This window comes from Ceratotherium simum, chromosome 30, assembly GCF_057802395.1.
Source record: "Ceratotherium simum simum isolate JZ-2026a chromosome 30, ASM5780239v1, whole genome shotgun sequence".
In the NCBI taxonomy this organism is placed as follows: Eukaryota; Metazoa; Chordata; class Mammalia; order Perissodactyla; family Rhinocerotidae; genus Ceratotherium; species Ceratotherium simum.
The window spans coordinates 8587236-8613369 of NC_141929.1; the positions used below are offsets into that span (position 1 = coordinate 8587236).

The window sequence follows — 26134 nt, forward strand, 5'->3', positions numbered from 1 at the left end:
TGGACTCGCTCTCCCTCCTCCCTCAGTGCCCGAAAGTGGGCCCGTCCAGCCAGGTGGCGCATGCGCCCCAGGGCCGCGAGCGGCCGGGACCGGCCGAGCCGGGTCAGCCGGGGAGGGCGCCGGAGGCTTCGCGGCGAGGAGCCCGGCCGGCTCTGGCCCCCCAGGCAGCCGGCCTGTGGGTCGGGCGTCTTCGCTGGTGGATCCCGCTTCAGCCCGCCCGGTGAGGCCGCGAGTCGGGTGAGTCTCGGGAGTCCGGGTGGTTCTGAGGAGAGTGTGTTCCTGGCCACGGCGTCCCGGGAGGCCGCGGGACCCCCAGTCCGTGCCCCCGTCCCCGGCTCGCGCGCCCCGCCGTGCTCGTCCTGCCGGGACTTCCCGCCGCCCTCCGAGGTGCGACCTGGAAGGCCCGCCCCCAGCCCTCGCGGCGGCCGTTCTCCCCCAGCCCCGCGGCCGACCGCGGCGCCGGGGATTTCGCCGGGGTGGCCGGAGGGGCCGCCTGAGCTCTCCGCCCTCGGCCGTCTGCTGAGGACGCGCCGGGAGCTGGGAGCAGGCCTCGGCCTTGACCTTTCACCCTCTGCTCGAGTCGGCCCCGCCACCCTCGAGCCTGGTGACCTTGGGCGCTCCTCCCCTCCCGGAGCCTCGGCTTTCTCGCCTGCAAAGTGGGTAGAACCCATCGCACCGATTGTGGGAAGGGAAGCCGTTATCCCCGTGTGACGCGGTGAGCGCTCATACATTGCCCGGCGTGGTGGTTATCGATCATCTGGGAGTCTAGAACTTGCATGTAGAAGGTGGCGGTCCGGTAGGGCGCGTCTCAGCTGCAGGGAAAGTTGCCACCAGTCCGTCTTGCGGTGTGAGAATCCAGTTAGTACCCGATCAGTACGCTCTTCAAGGAAAGCGGACCTTCCCATCCCTTTCAGTGGGGTGAAGATGACCGTGCTCGTAGTTTCACAGTAGGTGCTTTATGAAGAGTCTTAAGTAAATCCGAGTTTTGGAAACCTTCATTTAAAATGTTCAATGCCTAGGGGCCGGCCCGGTGGCCTAGTGGTTAAGTTCGCGTGCTGGGCTTTGGCGGCCGGGGTTCGCAGGTTCGGATCCCGGGCGCAGACCTACGCACCAATCATCAAGCCATGCTGTGACGGCGTCCCATATAAAGTAGGGGAGGATGGGCACAGATGTTAGCCCAGGGCCAGTCTTCCTCAGCAAAAAGAGGAGGATTGGCAATAGATGTTAGCTCAGGGCTAGTCTTCCTCACCAAAAAAAAAAAAAAAAATGTTCAGCGCATAAAAGAAGTTTGCACCGGCAAAGGAATTCTGTGGTGACACCCTTTGCATCTCCTTTCCTCTACATACAGGCTTCTGTCCTTGCTTAGTTGACTTAAAATGAGCCTCATTTCCATCCTTTTTAAAAACCTACGTTGAGATCTGAACCAATTGCCAAATCTATGGTAATCCTAAATTCGACATTCACACATTTATTGGGCATTTACTAAGTGCATTTACAAGAATATTCCTCACTACTCTGTGCGTCTTTGGAGGTGTATGCACTACTCTTTTGCCTCTGAAGTTCAGGTAATTTGGCAGAGTGTACTTAGCCTGTAGTAAGTGCCAATAGCTGTTTGTTCAGGAAAAGCTACCACTTGGCCCATTCCTTATGAGATTATGTGGTGGAAGTTCAAGTCCTGCAGCCCTCCCAGGTTGCTCTCGGTGCAGTGGGGCACGGTCTGTACTCTGGGAGCACTAGTCACCTCTGGGAGCACTAGTCACCTTGTAGCATCTGTTTAGATTTGGCCACTTGGCAGCTGTGATTCATAGAAGTGGGTAGGGTGGGTAGTGCCCTGCTATGTCTGCTACTTCTGCTGAATATGCGCATAGTTTGAAATAGTTGGAGAAAAACTAATTTAACTAATTCCAGTGCTTTCTAAAATGTAGGCTTTTAAAAAATATATTTTAGAAAGCATTAAGTATTAGTTTACAGTTTTTCCTGGTGAACATATTCCTCACATTCTGAACAGGAGACTTTTCTGGCCTCCTTTTTTGCCTGTTTTAAAATGACATTAGAAATTGCAACTGTAGTGTGAATTTCTTTCCGGTGAAGCCAACAGCAGAATCTTTCTGAAGAAAACCCAAGTGGCATTAAAATATAGGGTTTCCTCCATGTGATTATAGATCTGCTGAAGTGTGTTATTAGAATGCTTACTCCCTTTTTTTTACTAGAGTTAATGTATTGCTTACTCTTGGTTTATTTATTTTCTAAAATTTGTAAAACCACCGCCACCTGGTGGTTGAAATCTTCAGTCTCTCATAGAATATTCGCTGGGAAGATTTTTACATCAGAGCCTTGGTAGAATAAGGTGAAGGAGTGAATAAAATAAAACTATGATTTCTGAATCTTTAGTGAGAGTACCCTACTGCCTCTACCCTCCCAGCTTACCCCCAAGTAAAAGTTAAAATTGCTTTGCAGGGGCATATTAGCTGGTTATCAAAACATCAAATTGTCACAGCTAAACATTTTTAAGAGTTTCAGTGGACTGTTTTGGTATCAATGGGTGCACACTTGAGGAAGTGGGTGGGCTTGGCAGGGGGTGGGAAGTATTGTTAATTGTGACAGGTTAACCCTTCTGACATTTCCTAAATGCCAGTATAAAGATGGGACTGAAGTTTTATGTTTAACTAAATAATGACAGTTTGAGTGGAATTTATCCCTCTTTCACACTGCAAACACCCATGCATGAAGTATTAATCACAAATGAGTGTTTCCTTCTCTTTTGTAGTGTGGCTGAGGTTCATAATTCCTGTGGCACTACCGTTTTGAAATCATTTTCTGCATTCTTAGTAGTCACAAGTGTTTATCCTTTGAGTGTGAATTTTATTTTTGGAAATAGCTAAAAATCATCTAATTGTGATCTTAGATTTGAGAAGAAACTTAAGAATGCAATGCAAGAATATACTCTTGATATCCTTAATTGATGTAGCCAGTCTCTTGGACACATTAGGACGGATAACCAAGAACTTCACTTAGCATCCTGTTTCATTGTCGGACAGCTCCATGAAGATGACATCTGCCTCTGACTTCCACCCTTTGATTTCCAGTCCTATCCTCAGAAACACCTCAGTAGATTCAGTTCAGCCTTTCCTGTCATATGACAGAGCATCCCAGATATACAAATAATATTTTACATATGTCACACTCACTGTTCACGATTTCAGATACTCTCACATATGTTATTTTAAACCTCCTGGCAACACGGAGATATAGGTCAAGGACTAATTCCATGCAAGAAGAGTCTTATCTCAGATTAAGTAACCAAAGTGATATAACTTGTGAAGAGCTGATTCTGCACCTTTTGCCTTCAAACCCAACATCTTTTCCCTTCAAATCCGTTGCTTATCCTACTTAACCAGGTTGTTCTTTTATCTATCTCCTCTGTTGTGGGCTTCCCTAAATTGGTAAATATTCTCAGTTTCATTAATGGTTTTCTGTTTAAACCTAGCGTCAGAGCGATCTTCATCCTGAGCACTCCCCCTAGGAATATTCAAATTGTCAGTATTCCGGACGTGGCTGATCAGGACGAACACAATACTGTTCTTTTTCTTGACGTAGACAGACGCTCTATTTCTAATGATACAGGATAATGTTACATTGACTTCTTTGGAACCTAGGCCTAGAATTAGGGCCCCGTTGAACTTGTAGCTAACCAGAGGATCTTTGGGAAATAGTTTTTTCTATCTGAATTTATTTCATTCACAAAGTGCTGGGAAAGCATATCTTTCCTATTTTGAACATGGGAACAATCTGTCGTGGTGAGAGATTACGTTGAGTAGTAACTCTGACACTTACTGTGTGACCTGGGGCTTAGTTTTGCTATGAAAATTTGAGTAATGCATATTTTGACCTACAAAAAGGCAATTTCTTCTGGTTCAACTGAATTTAAAAAGGCACCTACTTCCTACAGTTATTGGGAGGATTATAACAGTTGTGCCTAGCACATGGTAAATGTTCAACAAATTATTTTCTACACTAATAAAGTATATATATTCTTATGGCTTTGAAGAAATTTTAAAAATAAGAATATGGAATATATATTTAGCTTTTCTTCAGTTCATAAACAATTACTTTGAGTTATAGTGTTATTAGAATAGGCTTTTAAAGATGACTGCTGGAAGGTATCAGCACTCATTTAAATGTGTTCTAAGAACAATGCCATTGTTTTATAGTTATGCTTTGTATATTACACCCAAGAGTACAGCAGTACATCTGTGCATGCACCAAAGGGCAAAGCCAGATGACACAGGGTGCATGGAAGGGAGCATAGGGAAAGGGTGAGTAGAGGGAAAGGGGAAGAAGAGAATCTCTTAACTAAAAAGATAGCGGGGAGGAAAGGGGAATGATTGGTAAAGCAAAGAGTTTGTTAGATAAGGGATAAGGAAAGTGTTTAGAGCTTTGGTTAAGTGGTAGCTTTTTACCAAGAAGAGTAGGAAAAGGAAACTATAGGAAACCATTTTCTTCTTTGATATAGTCATCTAGAATAAGTAAGTAGGAGGAAAGACGTCTTATTGGTACCCTGGCTGGGTCTACAGTAGCATACATATTTGAAGTAAACTTTTGTTTATGGAGGGGGAAAAATATATAACATGATATACATTTACGCTTATGTGCAATGTGCATGTATGTATTTATATCAGCAGCCAAGTGTCTTCCCAAGTGTTTACTTTGCCAGTTAAAGAGGTCATTTCACTACATCATAAGGTTACTTCTGAACAGTTAACGCATAAATTCGAGGGCTGGTTGATAGAAATATACACAAATATTTTGTCAAATATATTTACAAAATAAAATGTTAAAGACATTTTCTAGATGACTAAACCAAGGTATATCTTCCTTCAGAAAAAATAAGTGAGACATAAACCAGATAACTAATAGTATACATAAATGTAGGTGTATAATATTGGTACAATATTAGATGACTTAAATTGCTGGACTATATGAGACCTCATTTTTCTGAGGCAAAAAATTTATGTCGTTAAAAAGACTGTGATCAGTGGCAGGCAAATAAAACTGGAACTTGGCTGCATTTCCAGTTTCCATTTCAAATACCCAAATAGCTGGGCACCACTCTTACAATATGTACTGTAGTCTTTTGAATCTTGCTGCTTTCATTTAGCTTAGTGCTTTTGAGGTTCACCCAGGTTGGTGCAGGTGTCAAGTTCATTCCTTTTAATTGCTAAATAGTATTCCATTGTATAGATATACCACATTTGTTTATCCAGTTACCTAGTTTTTGGACATTTGGATTGTTTCCAGTATTGGCTCTTTGAATAATGCTATGAACAATCACATACCTGTTTTTGTGTGGATATATGTTTTCATTTCTATTTAGGAATGCAATTTCCAGGTCATATGATAAGTTTGTGTTTAACTTCTTAAGAAACTGCCAAATTGTTTTCCAAAGTGTCTGTACTATTTTACATTCCCAAGAGCAATGGATGAGGTCCATTTCTCCACATCCTAACCAATGCTTGGTCTTACTTTTTGATTATAGCTATTCTGGTAGATGTGTAGAGGTATCTCATTGTGGTTTTAATTTGCATTTTCCTAATGACTAAGGGTGTTCAGCTTCTATTCATGTGCTTAATTAACCGTTCCTGTCTCTTCTTCAGTGAAATATCTATTCAAATCTTTTGCCCATTTTTGGTGTCCATTTTATTTTATTTTTTTCTTTTTTGCTGAGGAAGATTTGCCCTGAGCTAACATCCGTTGCTAATCTTCTTTTTGTATGTGAGCCACCACCACAGCATGGCCACTGACAGATGAGTGGTGTAGGTCCGTACTTGGGAACCGAACCCCGGCTGCTGAAGCAGAACATGCCAAACTTAACTACTAGGCCACCAGGGCTGGCCCTGGGGTCCATTTTAAATACTGGATTGTTTGTTAGCATTCTTTATATATTCTAGATACAAGTCTTTTATCATATATGATTTGCAGATATTTTCTCCTGGTGTGTAGCTTGTAGTAGATTTTATTTTTTAGAGCAGTTTTAGCTTCACAGCAAAATTGAGCAGAAAGTACAGAGATCCCATATGCTCCCTGCCCCCGCCCCCTCAGAGCCTCACCCACTATCAACATCCCCCACCAGAGTGGTATGTTTATTACAATTGATGAACCTACATTGACACATCATTATCACCCAAAATGTGGCTTGTCTTTTCCTTTTCTTAATGATGTTTTTTGAAGTGGGAATTTTTAATTTTGATGAGTTTTTACTAATTTTTTCTTTTATGGATTATGGTTTTGATGTATCTAAGAACTCTTTGCCCAACCTAAGGTCATGATTTTCTCCTGTATTTTCTTTCTTGAAACTTTTAAAAGATTAAAGTTCTTTCTTTTGGTAATCTTTTCTGAGTTAAAAAAAAAGAATAGGTGAATAGTACTACATAACTATAGCAAACACCTCAAGATAATACTTTTCCTTTGACCTTGGCTGCTGATTTTCTACTTTGTGAATGAACCATTTAAACTTAATTTCAGGTTCTTGTTTTCATTGTAATAATTGCATTTTATGGATATATCTGCTAAAATTGAAAAAAAATTTTTCACATCTGCCTCTCGTTTTTCTTCATTGTTTAGTTAGATTTTTCTCAGCCAGATTTAGGAAGAAAGACTATGTTAATTCACACTAATGTGAGACTGACTAATGGCCCTTTAACCCTCTCAGAGGAATATACATTTTAAAAGGTTTAATAAGCCAGTTCTCTTAATTGGTAGAATTTCATCTGAACAAAATGAGTTGTAATCAATTTCAGGAATGTGGGGAAAATAACTGAAGTCGGGCTTATTAATACAGGCAAGCTGTGTCTGCTTGAGCACTTATTTCCAGGATTGGCTCTCTTGAGGAGTCCTGCTTTTTTCTGAACCTGCAGGTTCTCTAAACACTCCTGATAACTTGCTGAATCTGTTAAATCATTGGCTAAGGAATCTAAGGCTCAAGTTTAATAATTTGCCTAAGGTCAACATTCTTTTCTGGTAAAGATCACTGCGGGTTCTTACTGAAAATAGTTTTAGGTTGCATTAACAAATATAGTCACATGTATTCAAGACACTCTTGTATCCACAGGTTGCTCTGCTGTGCTCCACCACCTTCTCCTAAAGATGCATCCTGACTTATCTCCACACTTGCACACTGAAGAATGCAACGTCTTGATTAACTTGCTTAAGGAATGTCATAAAAATGTAAGAGTTCAGAAAAATGATCATAAAGCAAAAATGAAACTTAGGTACAACACACTGATGTAAAATGTTATCTCCATTAATGGAAGGGAATGATAATGTCTTAGTAATGGATCTTAGCTTAGTGAAGGTTAGCAACTAATGCTTATGATTTTTCAGAAACCATTTCCTGGGCCGGCCCCGTGGCTTAGCGGTTAAGTGCACGCGCTCCACTCCTGGCGGCCCGGGTTCGGATCCCGGGCGCGCACCAACACACCGCTTCTCCGGCCATGCTGAGGCCGCGTCCCACATACAGCAACTAGAAGGATGTGCAGCTATGACATACAACTATCTACTGGGGCTTAGGGGGGAAAAAATAAATAAATAAAATTATAAAAAAAAAAGAAAGAAACCATTTCCTTTTATGATTAGTAAAAATCAAGCATGATAGTTTGTTAGGGAACTTCTGAAATGATATGTAATACTTAGAATCCATGTTCTTATGATAAAATACTTAGAATCCATGTTCTTATGATAAAATACTTAGAATCCATGTTCTTATGATAAAATACTTTCCTTTTCCTAATTTCAGGGCACTAGGACAAATTATGTTCAGCTCTGACTCCTCTGATTGTAATGGAATTCTAAGATTTTCTACTCCTTGATGTCTACCATTCTGTGTTTAAAGGAAATTGAAACTTTTTTTTTTTTTGTAAGGAAGATCAGCCCTGAGCTAAATCTGCCAATCCTCCTCTTTTTGCTGAGGAAGACTGGCCCTGGGCTAACATCCCTGCTCATCTTCCTCCATTTTATATGGGACGCTGCCACACCACGGCCTGACAAGCGGTGCCTCGGTGCGCGCAGGGATCCGAATCTCAGCCGCCACAGCGGAGCTCAGGCACTTAACTGCTACACCACTGGGCCGGCCCCGAAACATTTTTTGTAATTGGGTATTAACTAGATTTAAATTACAATTGGTCAAATTTATCAGATTTGCTTAATTGTTAGTGGAATGGAAATAAAATTCCATGGTTAAAACCAAAATAGAGGAGCCTCCCGGTGGCGCAGCGGTTGTGTGCGTGCTCTGCTGCGGCGGCCTGGTGTTCCCGGTTTCCATCTGGGCGCACACCGACCCACCGCTTGTCAAGCCATGCTGTGGCAGCGTCCCATATAAGGTAGAGGAAGATGGGCATGGATGTTAGCCCAAGGCCAGTCTTCCTCAGCAAAAAAGAGGAGAATTGGCATTGGATGTTAGCTCAGGGCTAATCTTCCTCTCACACTCACAAAAAAAACAAAATAGAAAAGAAGCCCAATTTTAGAATGCATTAAATTAAGCTGATATTTTTACAGATGTCAAATATTTAGCTTTTTTTCCATGTATTTGACACGAGACAGTTATAAGGAGCATTTGTGTTTTTCTTTAACTTTGTATGATGCATTATTTTCCTCATGATATTTGTACACTGTAGATATATCAAACGATATAATAGTATCATTTAAATGAGTACAATTTTAAGACTAAAAATAAGGTAGTAAGTAATACACACGACCTATGAAGTCAGATATTTGTACTGGTTCAAAGAATGTTGTTGATGACAATATACTTTAGGCAAACTATGTTTATAATACAGCTAGATGAAGAATTGATATAGTAAGTTTTTTTAACTTTAGTGATTCTATGGGTGTATAGTAGTATCTCATTTGGTTTTAAGTTGTATTTCCCTGATGGCTGATGATTTTGAGCATCTTTTCGCATGCATATTGGCCATTCAAGTCTTGCCCATAGTTAAAAATTGAGTTGTCTTATTATTGAATTGTAAGGATTCTTTTTATTATTTGGTGTATAAGTCCTTTGTCTGATAAGTGTATTGTGAATATTTTCTCCCAGTCTATGGCATCCTTTTTCATTTTCTTACAGATGTGTTTCAAAGAGCAGTTTGTAAGTTTGATGAAGTCTAATTTACCAATTTTTTCTTCTATTGTTTGTATTTTTTGTGTTTTAAGGATCTTTCTATATTTCCTGGTCACAAAGATTTTCTTTTTTTTTTCTTCTGGAAGTTTTATAGTTTTAGCTTTTTCATTTTGGTGTGATTCATTTCAAGTTAATTTTTGTGTGTGTGTGAGGTTTGAGTCAAGGTTTATTTCTTTCCCTATGGATACCAGTTATTCCAACACCATTTATTAGAGAGTCTATCCTTTCCCCACTAAATTACCTTGATGCCTTTGTCAAAAATCAATTGGCCATATGTGAGTGGGTCTATTTCTGGGCTCTCTAGTCTGTTCCACTGATTTATATGTCTATTCTTAACACCAGTTAATTCCAGTGGTATCTTACCGGGGCCACCTGGTCCCCTGACCGTTTGTCCTCTTTTCTGTCCTAATTCACTTTCCACACTGTGTCTAGAGTGATCTCTCAAACATCAGTTTAATCATTGTTCCACTTTAATGGCTCCCTTCACCCACAGAATAAAATCTAAATTTCTTACTTTGTGTATCAAGACCATCATGAACCCGGCCTCTACTTATCTCTTGGGCTTCCCCACTCTCCTACACTTCCCTCCTCCTCTCCGCTTTCCTGCGTGCTTTTTTCTGCAGGTGTTCTGGAGCATGTTTCTCTCTTCTAAGCTTTTTACTTGCTTTTTCCTTTGCTTAACTTAGAGCCTTCCTCACTATCTCCATTTCCCTTTGCTAGACCAGGTTTTATCAACCTCCAGGTTTTATTCAGCTTAATTTGTCGTTTCTTCTTCCTTTTCTTCTCTCCTGGCGTAGATTCTCTTGGTATCGTCACTCTGTACTTCAGTGACATCATACATAATACATTTCCTACTTTATGGCAGTTGTTCTCACACTTTTTGGTCTCAGGACTCCTTTACACTCTTAAAAATTATTGAGGACCCCAAAGATCTTTTGTTTATGTGGGCTATATCTACCAATATTTACTGAATTAGAAATTAAAACTTAGAAGTTTTAAAATATTAATTTATTTAGAAATTACAGTAAGCCCCTTACATGTTAACAGTTATTTTTCATAAAAAAGATCTTAGTTTCCAAAACAAAAAAAAAGAGTGAAAAGAATGATATTGCTTTTGCCTTTGTGCAGTTCTCTTTAATGTCAGGCTTAATAGAATATAGCTGGATTCTCATAACTGCTTCTACATTCAATCTGTGGTGATATTACACTTCATACAGCTTCTGGAAAATTCCACTGTACCCTTGTGAGAGAATGAAAGTGAACAAACCAAATAAGATCTTTGATTATTAGGAAAATAGTTTTTACCTTATATGTCCCCTGGAAAGGTCTTGGGAACTGCTGTGTGTCCCTGGACTCTACTTTGAGAACCACTGCTTTATAACAATCACTTCGTTATTTGTCTCTTCTTTCTGACTGTGTGCTATGAGAGTAGGGCCCAGGTCCACCTTGCTCACTGCTGTATCCCTAGTGCCTGGGACATTGTCTTCCAGACATCGATTCATTGATTCACTTATTCAATCAATTGCTCAGCCAGTTGGATTCTCTAGAAATAGACATTAGGTTCTAGAGGCTTATGCCACGTGTATACAAAAGAATTGCAGTCCATGGACATTTCTTTTACCAGTTCCACTGGGGCATTTTGGGTTTGTTTTTTTTTTTTTTTTTTTTTTTTTAAAGATTTTATTTATTCATTTTTTTCCCCCCAAAGCCCCAGTAGATAGTTGCATGTCATAGGTTCACATCCTTCTAGTTGCTGTACGTGGGACTCGGCCTCGCGTTGGACGGAGAAGTGGTGCCTCGGGGCGCGCCCGGGATCCGAACCCGGGCCGCCAGCATCAGAGCGCGCGCACTTAACCGCTAAGCCACGGAGCCGGCCTGGGTTTGTTTTTCATGTAATGTCACAAGAGTATAATTCTTATTTGGGCTTAATGTTGAGGTGAAAGCAAAAGTATAAATTAGTTTTTGTCTTGGATCTTTAAAATAAGATGTATGTATCTGGAATGATACAAATAAATGTAAACTAAGCTGTGAAATAGTGCCTTAAAAGTCTAATCCTTTCTGTTATTTCTACTTGTCTAGAAGGTGTGTGAAAATGCATTGTCCCTGTTTATTTGTTGTCAAGGAAGTAGTTTAGGAAAAATACACAAGAAATAATTATTCTGAAAAGGTCATTAGGTAACCAGTAGGAGATCTTAGTCTGTCTTAAATGCTTGCCAGAAAAATGCTGACCATTTATTCAGTGTGGACCAGAAAAGTACATTTAAAGTGGCAATGAAGCAGGAAAAAAAGAAATAGCATGAGGCATAGCTTACTAATTATGTGGTGTCTGGTTTCCATGAAAGCCGTAATTAGAAAGAAAAGGAAAAGATGTGCTTATTATTACAACTACAAGTTCAGCTTACATAGCATGTCATTATAGGAGATCACCATGCCCTCTGACCCACCCTTAAAAGTTGTGACGTGGAAGCACACTAATTATGGCTCTACTAAAATTCAGGTTCTTGACTTCAGTCATCATCTTAATCTGCTTTGGAGCGTTCATACTTTTTGCCATGATAATAGTCATAGGACTTGAAACCACTAGGGGATTTTTATTTTTGCTTTTCAGACAAAGCAGACTTTGAACTTCAGACATAGATTTCCTTATATTGTGAATTGGTGGCTTATTTATATGGCCAATATAGGCCCTCTAATAGTAATGTTAGGTGTTTCTGATGTATTTTGATGACATTTTGAACAGAGTCAAATGAGAAAATGGCTTTGGCACCAAGCATTTATTAAGTGAACTCTTCTATGGGACAGTGTTTGCTAGTGAAGGAAGGTGCTTGTTGTGTTAATATGGCCACGCTGCACTTTGACATCATTCCCTGTAATAGAGGATGGATTGTACTGTGATTTTAATGCCCTTAAAGAAAGGGGTATTAGGAAATAAAATTGTTTACAGTCGGTCATTGTGAGGATTTGGTGGGTTAATAGGCTTCCCTTTTATCAAGGGAAAGTTTTTCATTTCCACTATAGAGCATTTATCCCTCCTTTGTAAGAAGGCCAGTATAAGCCTGTTTATTTGTGTATGTTATACCTGTGATTTAACTATTTGCTTATTAACAAGGTGACACATTAAACCCATTTCTGTAGGAATAAGTATTTAAACTCTATGCCAGAGACCTTAGCATATTATGGGATGAAATATTTTATGCCTTTTCTTCCTTTTAGCACAGCATTCTGAAGTTTTTTGGTCATTGCAATGATCTTGATCGGGAGATGAGAAAATGCTTAAAGAATGAGGTAAGAAAAGTGTTAAAGGATGGAAATGGTTGAACAATAGAACAGAACATTTTTGAACAATATTATATATTACTGCCATTATTAAATTTTTTTCCAAATTTTAGTATAACAGAAAAAATTGACTTTATATGTATGTCCTCCCCTAAAACCAAGAGGAGAAATGAAACCTCTTCTGGGGATAATTTTAGAACACTACTCTGTTTTTGCATGCACGTAAATGAAAACAACTTCCTTATTATAATCACTGTAAGTTCTCAGATGAATTTTAAGGTTTGGGAAATTGAATCTCTGTTCAGCAAAAAGACTTATGTCAGTCAGCTACAGCAGGTAACTAAAACTCTCTGGGCTTCAATTTCCTTATATAACTTGTGGTGGCTCTCTTTCTAGCTTTAAAATTTTTAATTTCTTTATAATTATGGTTTGTACAAGCCATAGGGATCAAGTTTGACTTGTTTGGAAAGAATCATTTCCTGAACCCAATTTTAGGCTATGACTTGGTCTTGGCAAATAGCCAAAGTACGTAGTTCATTGTCTTTTTACAGGTACTGCTAACCAAGCAGAGTGCATTTTAAGTCTTTGAAAAGAAATTTAATTCCATTGCTGTTTTTTTCCTACATCAGATGTTTTATGTCCAGAACCTTTAAAAGTCTAACTACTAAAAATCTGCCTTTTAGTTTTCTTTCATTTTCTGTAGTTTTGAACTTTTTTTCCCTATTAGCCTCATATTGAAAAGTATTACATATATTTGAAGCTGTCCAGTATCTATCTTTCTTCACTTTTTGTATTTTCCACTTTAGGGCCTTTTTTTTTTTTTTCTTCCTGGAATCCCTTTCCAGTGTCTTCACTGTTAGAAGAACTATCTGGAGTTCGAGTTGAGATTAATAATTTTGTGTGCACAAACATGTACACATATAAGTGTTTTAAACTGATTTTTGAAAAGAATTTTTCCTTCATATGTGAAGGCTAGTTTATATGGAAACTAAACCTAGGGCTGTGTTCCTGTTTTAATAAGATTATGGAAAAATAAAGCCCATACTATTTTGTTCGGTATAGCTGTGTATTTCTTACATGCTTTCAGTTGTATAAGATAGCTTTTTTCCTAAGTTTAAAATTTTTTCTCCTTACAGTTCAATAATTTTGCCATTGGTTTGGTGATTAGATTCTTCATATGAAATTTTCTTCCCAGGTGATCCTGAGCTGTTTATTTGATAGAATGTTGTAGATACTTTTCTTATTTTGTCTGAGTTTGTTTTCATATAAATTTCAGATTTTCTCCTTGACTTATTTTCTAAGTCCTCTATGTGGTTTTTATGTTGCTTCATTACCTGATTTATAGATATTTTTCTGTCTGTTCTTTCATCCTTCAATCCTCTGAACCTGTGCTCATTTCTTTCCTCTCTGCTTTTAATGCTTTCTAGTTTACCATTTATTGCTTCTAATGCCCTCCTCCTACCATTTCCTTCATGTGTCATTTGAGTACTTCATTCCTTGAAGCTTTTAACTAGGAAAAGGGTCTGGCCAGTTCTAGTGAGCTTCTCTTTGCTGCTGTGTCACTGCTTTTATTCTTTTATTTGAAATATTCACTAATATTACTTTTGCAGCATCTTCTTTTGTCCCTCTTAATTGTTTTGTTTGGTTTGGTTTTTGGTTAATTGACTTTCCATTCTATCAGCATTGTTTGGTAGAGTTTTGTGAATAACATCATAGTCATCCTTTTTTTGTTGTTCTTTTATTCAAGGGTTGTCTTGACTCTCTTTGGAGATATCTTAACATATATATGTATATGTTTGTGTGTGTGTGAGGAAGATTAACCCTGAGCTAACATCTTTTGCCAATCCTCCTCTTTTTGCTGAGGAAGATTGGCCCGGGGCTAACATCTGTGCCCATCTTCCTTTACTTTATATGGGACGCCACCACAGCATGTCTTGATAAGTGGTGTGAAGGTCCATGCCCGGGATCCAAACCTGTGAACCCCGGGCGGCTGAAGCAGAGCACGTGAACTTAACCACTACGCCACCAGGCCTTAACATATATTTTGATATAGACTATATTTTAATTTGCTCTATGACTTATTTTATTGGCCTGCTACAAAGTATTGTCTTCTGAAGACTTGCTGTTAAGACCCTCCTCCCAACCTGATTGCTGGGTGCAATCCAGTATATGTGATTAAAGATAGATATCAAATATTTTTCTCAGAGCAGGTATCCCTCCATGTGCTAGAATAGTGGCTTTTTAAAAGAAACTTTTTAAAGCAATGACACACACTGTTTCCTCAACAATCTTAGGAGGAAAATTAATGTATGACAGATGAAAGGAATGATTTTGGTTAAAGGGACCTGGTGCTTTCTCTGTAATTTGAAGTGGCCTGTTGATGAGGAAGGAAAAAAAGTTTGAAAACTACCATTCCAGAAGATATGTTAGAACCCTTCAACCAAAACTTTAGACCTAGAAAACTTGTTAAAGAGTATCTAGCCCAGCTCCTTACATTTGAGGTTACTGAACCAGAAGATGAAGTAACTCAAAGTCACAAATCTTCATACCATAGTCTCAGGGGTCTGGGGGAGGGGATACAGTCAAGTCCCTAGTTAGCTCTCTATCACTAGTGTTTCGTTTCTGTGGCCTCTTTCTGTATCTCTGACTCCTAAAATATTTTGATGTCCAGTTGTTCACATATACTCAGTTTTATCTACTTGAATTTACTTTTCCCCCCTCTGCCTAGGGATCCTTTATTTGCCTTTAAAATATGTCTGTATTGGTGTATATATTATAAGCCTGTAAATATATTCATAGATAAACACTTATATTCAAGTTTCTCTGCTTTAAACAAGTGTTCTTTCTAAGTGCCAGGCTCTGTATTTCCTATTATTTATAACCTACTGGCCAGACCAAAATACTAGGCTGAAAACCTCCAAGATGAAAACTGCATTTAGATCCAATTGATTATAGAAACATAGGATTTGAGGAGAATCAGATTTGATGACTATTCATGATGAAAAACATCCTGGGAAGTTCAGCTGACTATAAGTTTCCGTATGAACCAATAGGATAATATGGATGCTAAGAGCCAGTTATTTTGATAGGATTTATAGAAATGTAATGTGTCTAGGTCATAAGAACCAGTAGGCCCACTGTAATCCACATCTGTCAGACTACGTTTAGAATACTGTATTTAATTCTGGTTGCGGTTTTTTTTAATAAGGAGTATTGATATTTAAGTGCTTTATAAAAGGTGCTTTATAGATAAGATATTAGAAGGCAAAAGCCATGTTCTGTGAACCGTTGTAGAAACCAGCGATGTTCAGCCTGAAAAAGAGGTAGCAAGTGGGTTATCTGTAATGAGATATTTGGAAGATTATAGCAGGCAAGAAGAAATGGAGGGCAGTAGGAGAATTTACAGAGAAACACTTATTGGTTCAACATAAAAAACTTTGGAACAAGTAGTAATGTCTAGTAATTACACAGGCTATCTCTCAATGTAGTGAGCTCCTCATAACTAAAAGTGTTCAAACAGAGGTTAGATGACTTGATTGATTGTGACCTCCTGGAGAACAGGGACAGAAGTCATCCATTGTAAATATTTAATGAATTCATATTTTGGGAGGAAATTAATTCGGTAAATATTTGTGCACCTATTAGGATGTAGGTGCTGTACTGTATTGAATGAAATTGTACTAGATAGCCTCTCTTGTCACTGTTTCCAATCTCAGATTCAGTGAAAATAAAAGACAAATAAGAATTTTGTTAGCAAAAACATTTTTATTTTGCAAATATTTTTAAATACTTAACTGATATAAATGGTGATATAATCTGCTGTCTCTTTTCTCCCCCTTCCTCCTTTTATTTTCCAGTACATGGAAAAGAGGTCCAAGAGCAGGGAGCATGGCAATGCGATGCGAAAGAGACTTTTTAATCCTCCAGAGGAATCTGAAAAATAAATTATATTTTCACTGGATGCCTTGGCTGAGAGAAGACCTAAAGACTCTTGGTTGATAACCAAAAGAATCCTATCTCATTTGGTCTCCAGAATCTTTTGAATGGAAAGTGACTCATGAGAAATCGAGCCATGGAGAAATATGGAAACCCTGGATTCTGACTATTTGTTGGACAGAGCCTTTAGTACTCTCTCCTCTACCAACACACCTGGCTTCTAACACGTTTCTTCCCTTTGTCTACAGCCAGTTAACATTCGAGTAACTTATCTCCCTCAATAAAATAATTGACTTTAATCATATTTTCTCTGTTCTCTTAGACTCTCCTGGAACTAGGGCAAAATGGCCCCATTAGACTTTCCTTTTTGACAATGTAGCAATCTGGAGCTTAAACATTGAAGACATGAGCTAGGGCAAAAAGAGGTTGGGGAACTCCTAGCTATGTTAACTATATGAAAAATGGTCCAACTTGATTGTTTTTAAGGAGCTGTTTTCTAAAAGGTTAAATGCTTAACATTGATGAAATTGCAACTGGTTAGGATTTAAGTCTTTGGCAGACTTTCTTTCCCCATTTGGTTGAATGTGCCCACCCTGGGTGGCAGCTAACTGTGGGCATTAACCTTAGGCTGGGAGGTCTCCTCTCTGCTGGATACAGGGCTCTTCTTTTCAGACTCATTTCTAGCAGTTATCCTGCCAGTGTTATTTCTGCCAGGTGTTTCTGAGACCTGTGACAATCTGGAAGTCAGCAACTTGCAGCCATGGCCACAGCAGGGGCTTGATCTTCTTGTCAGATAATGTGTCAACAGACTGAGCTGTGAGCTCCTTCTAGTGAATTCTCTGTATATGTCCAGCATGAGGTCTTGTTGGTGTTAGTGGGTAATAAGTGATTTTCCCATCACAAAAGGTGTTTAAGAAGCTGGACATTCACTTAGCAAGGTGGTTACACAGGATAACAGACATTTGATGAAGGGAGGAGGAAGAAGCAGAATTAATTCTGAGGTCCTTTCAATACTCAGATTTATGAATATGTATTCAGCTCCCCCACCCCCACCAGTGTCAGGCAGTACAGGTACAGAAATGAGACATTTTGCCTTTAGAAGCTTGTGGTAAACTGACAGATTGACTATTAAGTGGTGTAGTAAGTGCTATGATTAGGTAGGTGTCATAGAAAGCATAGAAGGGGCATGCATGCCCAGCCTTCAGGAAGAAGGAGCCATTCCAAGAAAGCTACTTAGCAAAGGTGACCTTTGACAAACAGAGTGAAAATGGAATACATTCTGGGGAACTTCAAGTCGTTTAGCATGACTGGAATACGAGAGCTGTTGGTGGAGGAAGATCAGAAACAGCTTTGAATTCTGCTGGAATTTTATCTTCAATGCTGTGGTGACCAGTTGCAGATTTTAGTATGTGATTAGGGATTTGTGGAGGAGACTTAGTTGGAAGCGTGGTATGTTTGAATTTGTATTTTAGTAAGATTTTTCTGGTTATAGTTTGGGGGATAAATTGGAAGAGAAGGGAGATTATAGGCAGAGAGACCAATTTCACTTTTGCCCCAGTTTAGGTAATAAATGAGGGCCTGAATTAAAGAAGTGGCATGAGAGTCAAGAGGAATGACTAGATTTGAGGAGGATTTGAACATAGAATGAGCATGACTGACTAGGTGTAGGGTTTAAGAAGAGTCTAGAAGTCTCAGGCATTTGATTTGTGCTGCATGCTGATGGTGCCCTGCCCTGACGGGGGGTGCCGTGGGGAGAACAGGAGAGGTGCAGTGTGAAGTGCAGAGCGTGTGGTGTGGTGGAGATCCAGGTGGAGATGGCTTTTAGGCTTCTGAGTATTCAGATCTGGAGTTCATTAGAGTCACCTGGACTAGAACCGAATTGGGAGACAGCAGCAGGCAGATGGTAGCTAACGCCCTGTGGGCCAGTGTTGATAGTGGACCGTGTGAGTTGTTTACTTGTAGAGCAGAATGAAACTTTGGGGGTCGCTTAACTTTTTAAGTTATATAAGTACTACATTTTTATGGAACATTCAAACAATGTATAAGTTTTACACACTAAAAGCTATCCTTTTTTATACCCCAATACCACTTGTCTTCTCAGAAGTATTTATAATTGACAGTTGGGTGGATCTTCTTTGCATTTACTTAAATATTTGAGGACAGGAGAGGGAGCCCCATAAATGGAGAAGGAGCAGGCATGGAGGTAGAAGGCAAACCGTAGAGAACGGTGTCACAGATTGCCAAGGGGGTTATGGAGGAGGGAGTGTCATTGGATCAAAGTAACAACTGAGGTGCCAGTTGATTTGGTTCCTCCATCCTCTGTGACCTTAGAGCTGTTTGGTGTGGTGTGAGGGGTGGATGGACGCCAAAGTGGAGCTGGGGGATATAAGCACATTGGAAAGGCTTGGCTCTGATGGGAAGGACAGTGTAGGGTTGAGAGAGGGTTTTCTTACAAAATCAAAAGAAAATGGTGAGTAACACTTGGGAATGAATATATGCTGAAAAGAATGCCAGAAAAGAGGGAAGGATTAATTTATGGAGTGATATCTTCAAGGATCTAGAAATGGATGAGATTCAGGGCCAATGTGACAATGATAATGTTTATTCCAGAAAACAAATTAGAAACTGAAAACTTGAAACACTACAGAAAATGTAAAGTTTTCCTTTCAAAGAGCAATAAATACCTGTTTGTGGAGGATGCAATGCTGTTTCTTCTGCAAAGAATTAAGAGCACAAGGCTCTGTTTCTGCTCTCTGAGGACTAAAATCTCAGACACTAATATGGTCACCAATAGCCAGTGGTAATGCTGGTAAATGTTTAATAATAGGATCTTTAAAAAAAAGGCACTAATTTGTAGCATTTGCCATTTTCTGTGGTGTAGATACTCCTGCCATGGCAGGTTACAAGCTACCCAGCTGACATGGCTGAAGGTGGAGTTGGAAAGACATGCGCACAGTAGGCTCTCATGAGCTGGTCCAGCTGACACCGGCCCACTCTGGCACACCACTGCCATGCAGAAGGAACTGCAAAGAGTCATCAAGTTAATTGCTTGCCCACTGATTATCACCTTGCCCACCTCTAGCGTTTTGTCAGTTGAAAGTACCTGTAACCTATGATGTACACTGAAGCAAGACTGATGTGACTTCTGTGACAGAGGAGCTATAGTCCAGGGCTATTGGAGTTGAAAGAGTGTCCAGCAGCATGTCATTTTGTAGAAGAGTGAATAACCATATGCCAGGGGGATTAGGAAGGACATGAAACCTGCCTCTGCCATGATGGTTGGATTTGTGCCCCAAGCGCAGAGTTCAGGTGCTCGGATGCCTCTTGCCCTCAACCCTCTTCTCCGCAATCACATTACCCTAATAGCCCTCTCAAGGACTGCTGGGACCTTCAGAAATGGGCACGGGCTGTCCATAAGCCCGTGCCCTGGTTACCTTGCTGTGTGACTTCTCACAGGGTGCTCAGTCTGGATTTCACCTCTTATTTCTAAAATGAGACTGTTGGACTAGTAGTTTACTGTGTTGTTTACCGCTGAATCCTTAGTACCTCAGTCCTGAGCACTAAGTAATCAGTAGGAGATAACTTTGTTTTGCAATGAAAAATGCTGGGACTGTGAGGGCAGTTTGGCCTAGGTTTTTTTACTTTTTTGTGTTGTTTTTCCTTTAAAGTTACATCCCATCCAGGTCTCAGCTTCCTATCCTCACATCTCGGGCTCACCGCTGTAGGGTGCCACCTTTACTAAGAGGAGTATTATCATGTCCTTCAAGAGTGTTGAGGTTAAATCGAGGGTCACAAAGTCCTGTGCAGAACTTCTCTCCCTGCTCTGGTGGGGCTTCCCTCTGGGTAACCCTCACAGTGCTGCCAGGGAAACCCCACACACTGCTTTTAAGGTCTTACTCTCAACATCCCAGCTGTTCCTAATCCTTTTAGAATAACGTGCACACTCAAGGCCTTGGCACCATGAGCCCCTTCTACCTTTCTCGTTCCTTCCAGGGAGGGAGCTTGAGAAAGAAAATGCTGTGGAGCTGGAGCATAGTGAGCAGGGAGGAGAGTGGGATGAGATGAGGGGAGAGGTGGGCAGGGGCCTTGGGAGCCGCAGCAAGGAACTTAGATTTTATAAAGATATGTATGGCTGCTGGGTGAAGAGTGGTTTTCATTAAACTAATTCAACCCAAGTTTAGTTACTTAAAATTTTTCATGCCTCAGGTTCTAAATCTGTAAGGGATGATATCAGTACCTGTCACGTAGGGTTACTGTAGTTGAGATAAGAGTGTAAAGCTCTTAGCAAATTACCCAGCACAAAGTATGGACCACTCACTATTGTTATTTGTAAGTGCATCCAAACTGAAGTGTTGGAAACACTTCCTCTGCAGTTTGGAAGAATTCACCAAATCACTTGGGGTGGTCCCATTTGGGCAGGGCCCAGCAGTTGTGTGGGGGACCAAAAATGGAGGGGCTTGTTATGAGTCAGCAGGAGGGGCCAGGCTGCTGCTGGCTCCTAGAAACTCATCCCTCCTTGGCTCCCTGTACAGCCTGCCTTTTCACAGAGCAAGGGAGTCCCAGTGTGTATCTCTTTCTGTTGTCACACCGTGACCTTCTGGTTTAGGTCATGTCTACAGTCTCACCTACTTTCCCCAGCCCTCTGATCCCTGTGGATCAGAGTGAAATCACACAGTTTTCTCCTCTAGAGCAAGCACACTTGCCTGCTGGAGATTTCTGGGTTTTTAATTTATTTTTATTTTTTTATTGCCACTTGTAGTAGAAGCCTAAGAGGCTGGAGGGAGATGGGGTAAGGAGGAGTGGACGTCCTATGTCCTCTTGCCTTTATCAAGCACCTGGCACTGTGCCGGGTGCTGGTGATGCAGTGATGGACAAGCTGGACATAGGTGAGGGCTCGTGTCCTGAAGGACCACCTAAGTCCTGGTGAGCAGTTTGGCTTTCCTTTCGAGGGCACTGGGAAGACATTGTAGGGTCTGTGCAGGATGCAGAGGGAAGTGGTCGATTTACTTCACTTAGTGTCGATTTCCAGTGCTTTTGGGTCATAAAGGACTGTTTCTTGAAGAGCTCTGAAAGTATACAGGCCAAGATATTCCTGAGAAATCTAATTTTGCAGAATGCTGTGAGCCTTGTTGCTGTGGTCGCAATAAATTTATTAATGCTTTATTGCGAGAAGCACTACACAATTTTACTTAAGAGTAAGGATAGAAGATTGTTTTTCTGACCCTTCATAAATGGAGTTTGAAATCCGGTTAATCTCCATGGAGTTTTTAGCCCAAAGCACAGAGTTAGTTTCCTGCGAAAGAGTTTGGGCTAAACTAAATAAGAAGTAATGTCATTGGCCTGCCAGGTGGACATACCAGAGATCATTCTGTGCTTAGCAAAAGAACAAGTCCCCAGGTGAGCTGCCTTTTCCAACCACACTCTGAGGTGAAAATTGGTGCCACTTAAATGATATTATATCCATGGTTTCAGATATGCCAAATCCTGCCTTACTCTATAGTCATGCCTGCCTCCCCCATTGAAGTCACTGAAGGAGTCATCTATAGTGGAGAGCGCAAAGAGATGCTTTATTGTTACCAGTCTCTTGCCTTGATGGTGTTAGAGATGGAGCAGGTGGGCTAGGCTGCAGCCCTGTGGGGCAGCTTCCTTCCTCTAGGCTCAAGTCTGATCTCACCAGCAGCTGGTCACATGGAAGACAGGAGGCTAAAAACGAGACTGATGGTAGAGAGAGAGAGGGAGATCGAGTGGGCTGAGCTGCTCTCGCTAATAGGAGAAACTGGCTCAGTGTACCACCTCTGACACAACAGAGAGAGGAGAGAGCCACATCCACGTGGATGACCTTTGTTATGTTAACACTGCCATTCTTTTTGTAAAGGAAATATTTCAATTTACAGAAAAATCTACAGACTATGTGAATGCCCCATGTACCCACTATCTAGCTTTATGAATTTTAATATTTTTACATACTTATTTCAGGTTTTTTTTTTTTTTTTTTAAGAAATAATACATTACAAATGTGGGTGAAGCTTCCTGTATCTCCCCCCCAATCCCATGCCCCTTCTTCCTTTATCAGAGGTAACTACTACCCTGACTTAGATGCATTTCATTCCCATGGATGCTTTTATACTTATATATGTAAGTGTCCATAAACCATATTATTTTGCATGTCTAAACATTTTACTTAGAAGTCATCATGATGTGTGTAGCCTTCTGCAGCTTACTTTTTTCACAAAATATTATGTTGATAAATGAAGCTCTATTCATCTTAACTGCTATATAATGTTCCATTGTATGACTGTACCACAGTTTGTTTATGCGTTTTCCTGTTGATGGTCATTTAGATGTCGAATTTTTGCTACTCTAAACAATGCTTTAGTTAGCATTCTTACATGTCTTCTTGTGAGAGTGTCTCTTGGGTATAAACCTTGGATTTTAGTTGTTGAGCCGTGAGGTATGCATCTTCAACTTTATTAGAACTTTCTAAATTACATTTCAAATAGTTATGTACATATCGTTAATACATCTTAATGATATTGTTTTTCTGTCTATGAACATAGTATATCTCAATTTATTGAGGTCTTTTAGGTTTTTAAATAATTTTTTATGTTTTTTAAATAAAAATCTTATGCATAATTTGCTAGATTTGTTCCTAAGTGGTACTTTACAATTACATATTCTATTTTATTATTACTGTTATTTAGGAATGCAATTGATTTCTTTATATTGGTCTTATATCCAGAAAGCTTATCGAATTTTCTTATTAATTCTCATAGTTTATAGGTTATCGTAGATATTTCTATGTAGACAATCATGTCACTTGTGAATGTCAGCCGTATTGCTTCTTCCTTTCCAATGCTTATACTAACTTTTTAAAAAAAATTGCACTTAGGGCATCTAGTACATGAAGTACAAGAACCATCAGACTTCTCTTGTTACTGACATTAAATGCTAACATTTCACTGATAAGTAACATGTTTGCAGTAGGTTTCTGGAAGACACTCATACCTGGTTAAGGAAGTTTGTTTTTCTGGTAGATAGTGTTGCTCAACCTCAGTTCCCCGTGCCTCCCCAGACTGCTGAAACTGGAAAGCTAAAACGCTGCGTTTTCTCAGTCTCTTACAGTTAGGGTTTCAGATGTGAATTGGTATCCATTAATCAGTGAGACCTGAATGTGGAGTTGACTTAAGATGGGGGAGAGGCAGGACGTAAGGCGTTCATTTTGCTGGGCGGATCATAGCAGAAGTGGAGTGGTCATGGGGCCAGCAATTGTTGCTGCCGTTGTCCCCTTTTTTGCCTGATGCTCCTAAACGTTCCTAATTGTGTCAGGAACATTTACTGAGCTCTGCAGTGTGGCTGTGGGAGTTGTTTCTGAAGTTTCTTCATCCCTCTCAGTAGCTATTTAATACATTGAGGTGAATATTTTTCTGTTTTTTTTAAATTAATTAATTAATTTATTTTCCCCCAAAGCCCCAGTAGATAGCTGTATGTCATAGCTGCACATCCTTCTAGTTGCTGTATGTGGGACATAGCCTCAGCATGGCCGGGGAAGCGGTGTGTCTGTGCGCGCCCGGGATCGAACCCGGGCTGCCAGCAGCAGAGCGCACGCACTCAACCGCTAAGCCACGGGGCCAGCCCAGAGGTGAATATTTTTCTGCCATTACATACTACACTCTTTAACTCACATTGCATAAATTGTAAGTATATATTTAATGCTCACTGCTAGTCTTACTTTAATATCTCTCTAGTCGTTTTGGTTGTCTGAAGCTCGTTCTCCAGCAGATTCCTCACGAAGATCTCACGGGAACAACGTTCCCTGGGTTTTGCATGTCGATAACAGTTTGTGCCCTTATAGTTCCTGACCTTGTGGAAGGAGTCTTGATTCAGATCATTTTTCCGACTTCGCAGAGTTCCCTGTTTTATTGCTTTTGTGTAGTATTAAAAAAAATACAGCGCTTGCTTTCTGAGGTTTCTTGGCCTTGTTTTCCTCTTCCTCTTTTATCTGGACCTTCACTTTTCTTCTCTGTTGTCCCTATCCTGCTTAATTTTTATTCCACTTCCTGCATTTCCTCCCTGGGGTGGGGTCTTGTCGGGGAAGGGAACATAGAGGGTGTGTTTTGAGAGTTCATGGAGGCTAAACTGCTCCAGCCCTTCTCCCACCTTCCGGTGGGCCCCTTTCACTTGCCCACTATTGAAGGGGGCAGAACCCCTCCCAGTTTCAGCTGCTAGTCTCAGATCGGTCTGCCAGGCTTCGCAGTGAACAGCCGTTAGCTGTTTTGAGTTCGCCAGCCCTGGGGTGCTTCAGATGCCCCACTGCTTCTCTGTGCTTCTTTCCATGTGGATGCTGATACCTCACAGGTCTTGTGGCTCTTGATGATTTGTCCTCACTCGTTTGTATTTTGGGATTTGTGGGTTACCTTGTTAGCCATTTGTGTTAAGTATTGTCCATAGTTTTGTTTTCGTTATCTAGTTTCTCTGTTTTTATGTGGGGATTTAGAAAAATCCAAAAACTTTGCTTCCACAGCCATAACCATCTTTCCAGAATTTCCCACCATTAACTTTTTGGCATGCACACTTGACTTAACAAAGGCCAGATTCAATCACTATCTCTACCCTCCTCCTGAGTAGAATGTACTTTAACTCCCTTCTTACACTGTTATTTTCTGTTTCAGAGAATTCTCTATTTTTTTATCCCTTAGAGTAGTGATTGTTTTGTTTTATAAATTCAAAATGTGTTTAGGTTTGCCATAGTTTGCTGATCATTCCGTCTTGTATCCCACTCCTTCTAGGTTTAATTGCTTTGTTTCTGAAAAACAAATCTTAGAAGTTCTTTTAGTCAAGGTCTACCAGTTGTAAACTCTTTCAGGATTTGTCTGAGAGCATCTTAATTTTGTCCTCACCTTGTATATTTTGGCTGGCTATAGAATTCTAGGTTATCATTTTCCCTCATCATTTTGAAGAAATTTTCTTATTGTCTTCTGGTTTATTGTTAAGAAGTATGTTGTCAGTCTAATTGTTGCTTCTTTGAAGGTAATTTATCTTTCCTTTGGTTACTTTTAAGATCTCTTTGTCTTCAGTGTTCCACGGTTTCATTATGATTTGTCTTTTTTTTTTAAACAGATTTAATTAATTAATTTTTGTGAGGAAGATTAGCCCTGAGCTAATATCTGTTGCCAATCTTCCTCTTTTTGATTGAGGAAAATTGTCCCTGAGCTAACATCTGTGTCAATCTTCCAATATTTTTTCATATGTGGGACACCGCCACAGCGTGGCTTGATGAGCGGTGTGTATGTCCACACTCGGGATCCGAACCTGCGAACCCTGGGCCACCAAAGCAGAGTGTGTGAAGTTAACCACTGTGCCACTGGGCCGGCCCTCATTATGATTTGTCTTGATGTGGATTTTTAAAATCTTGCTTGAGATTTTGTCTGCTTTCTGAATATGAGGATTCATGCCTTTCTTTGAAAAATTCTCAGCTATCATTTCTGTGTTTCCTTCATTCTCATTATTTTCTACTCTTAGAGCCTCTGTTATACATATATTGGACCTCATTCTCTTTTCTATTCTCTCTTAAACTTTTTTAGATTTTCTATCACTTTACTTTTCTGCACTGCCTTCTTGTTATTTTCTCAAATCTATTTTCCAGCTTATTAATTATCTCTTCTCTGCTGTTTAAACAATCTCTTGAATTTTTTATTTCAATGACTGTAATTTTCCCTTTCTAGAAGTTCTATTTGGTTCATTTTCAAATTG

At 40.0% G+C, this 26134-nt stretch overlaps 1 protein-coding gene across 1 annotated transcript; it reads left to right on the forward strand.

Annotated features, from left to right (window-relative positions):
• Positions 1-76: 76 nt before the first annotated feature.
• Positions 77-16683, forward strand: CMC2 (C-X9-C motif containing 2). Its single transcript, XM_004437083.3, has 4 exons — positions 77-237; positions 7109-7224; positions 12386-12457; positions 16306-16683. The coding sequence occupies exons 2-4, from the start codon at positions 7144-7146 to the stop codon at positions 16390-16392; spliced, it is 240 nt and encodes a 79-aa protein (XP_004437140.1). The 5' UTR covers positions 77-237; positions 7109-7143; the 3' UTR covers positions 16393-16683.
• Positions 16684-26134: the final 9451 nt, after the last annotated feature.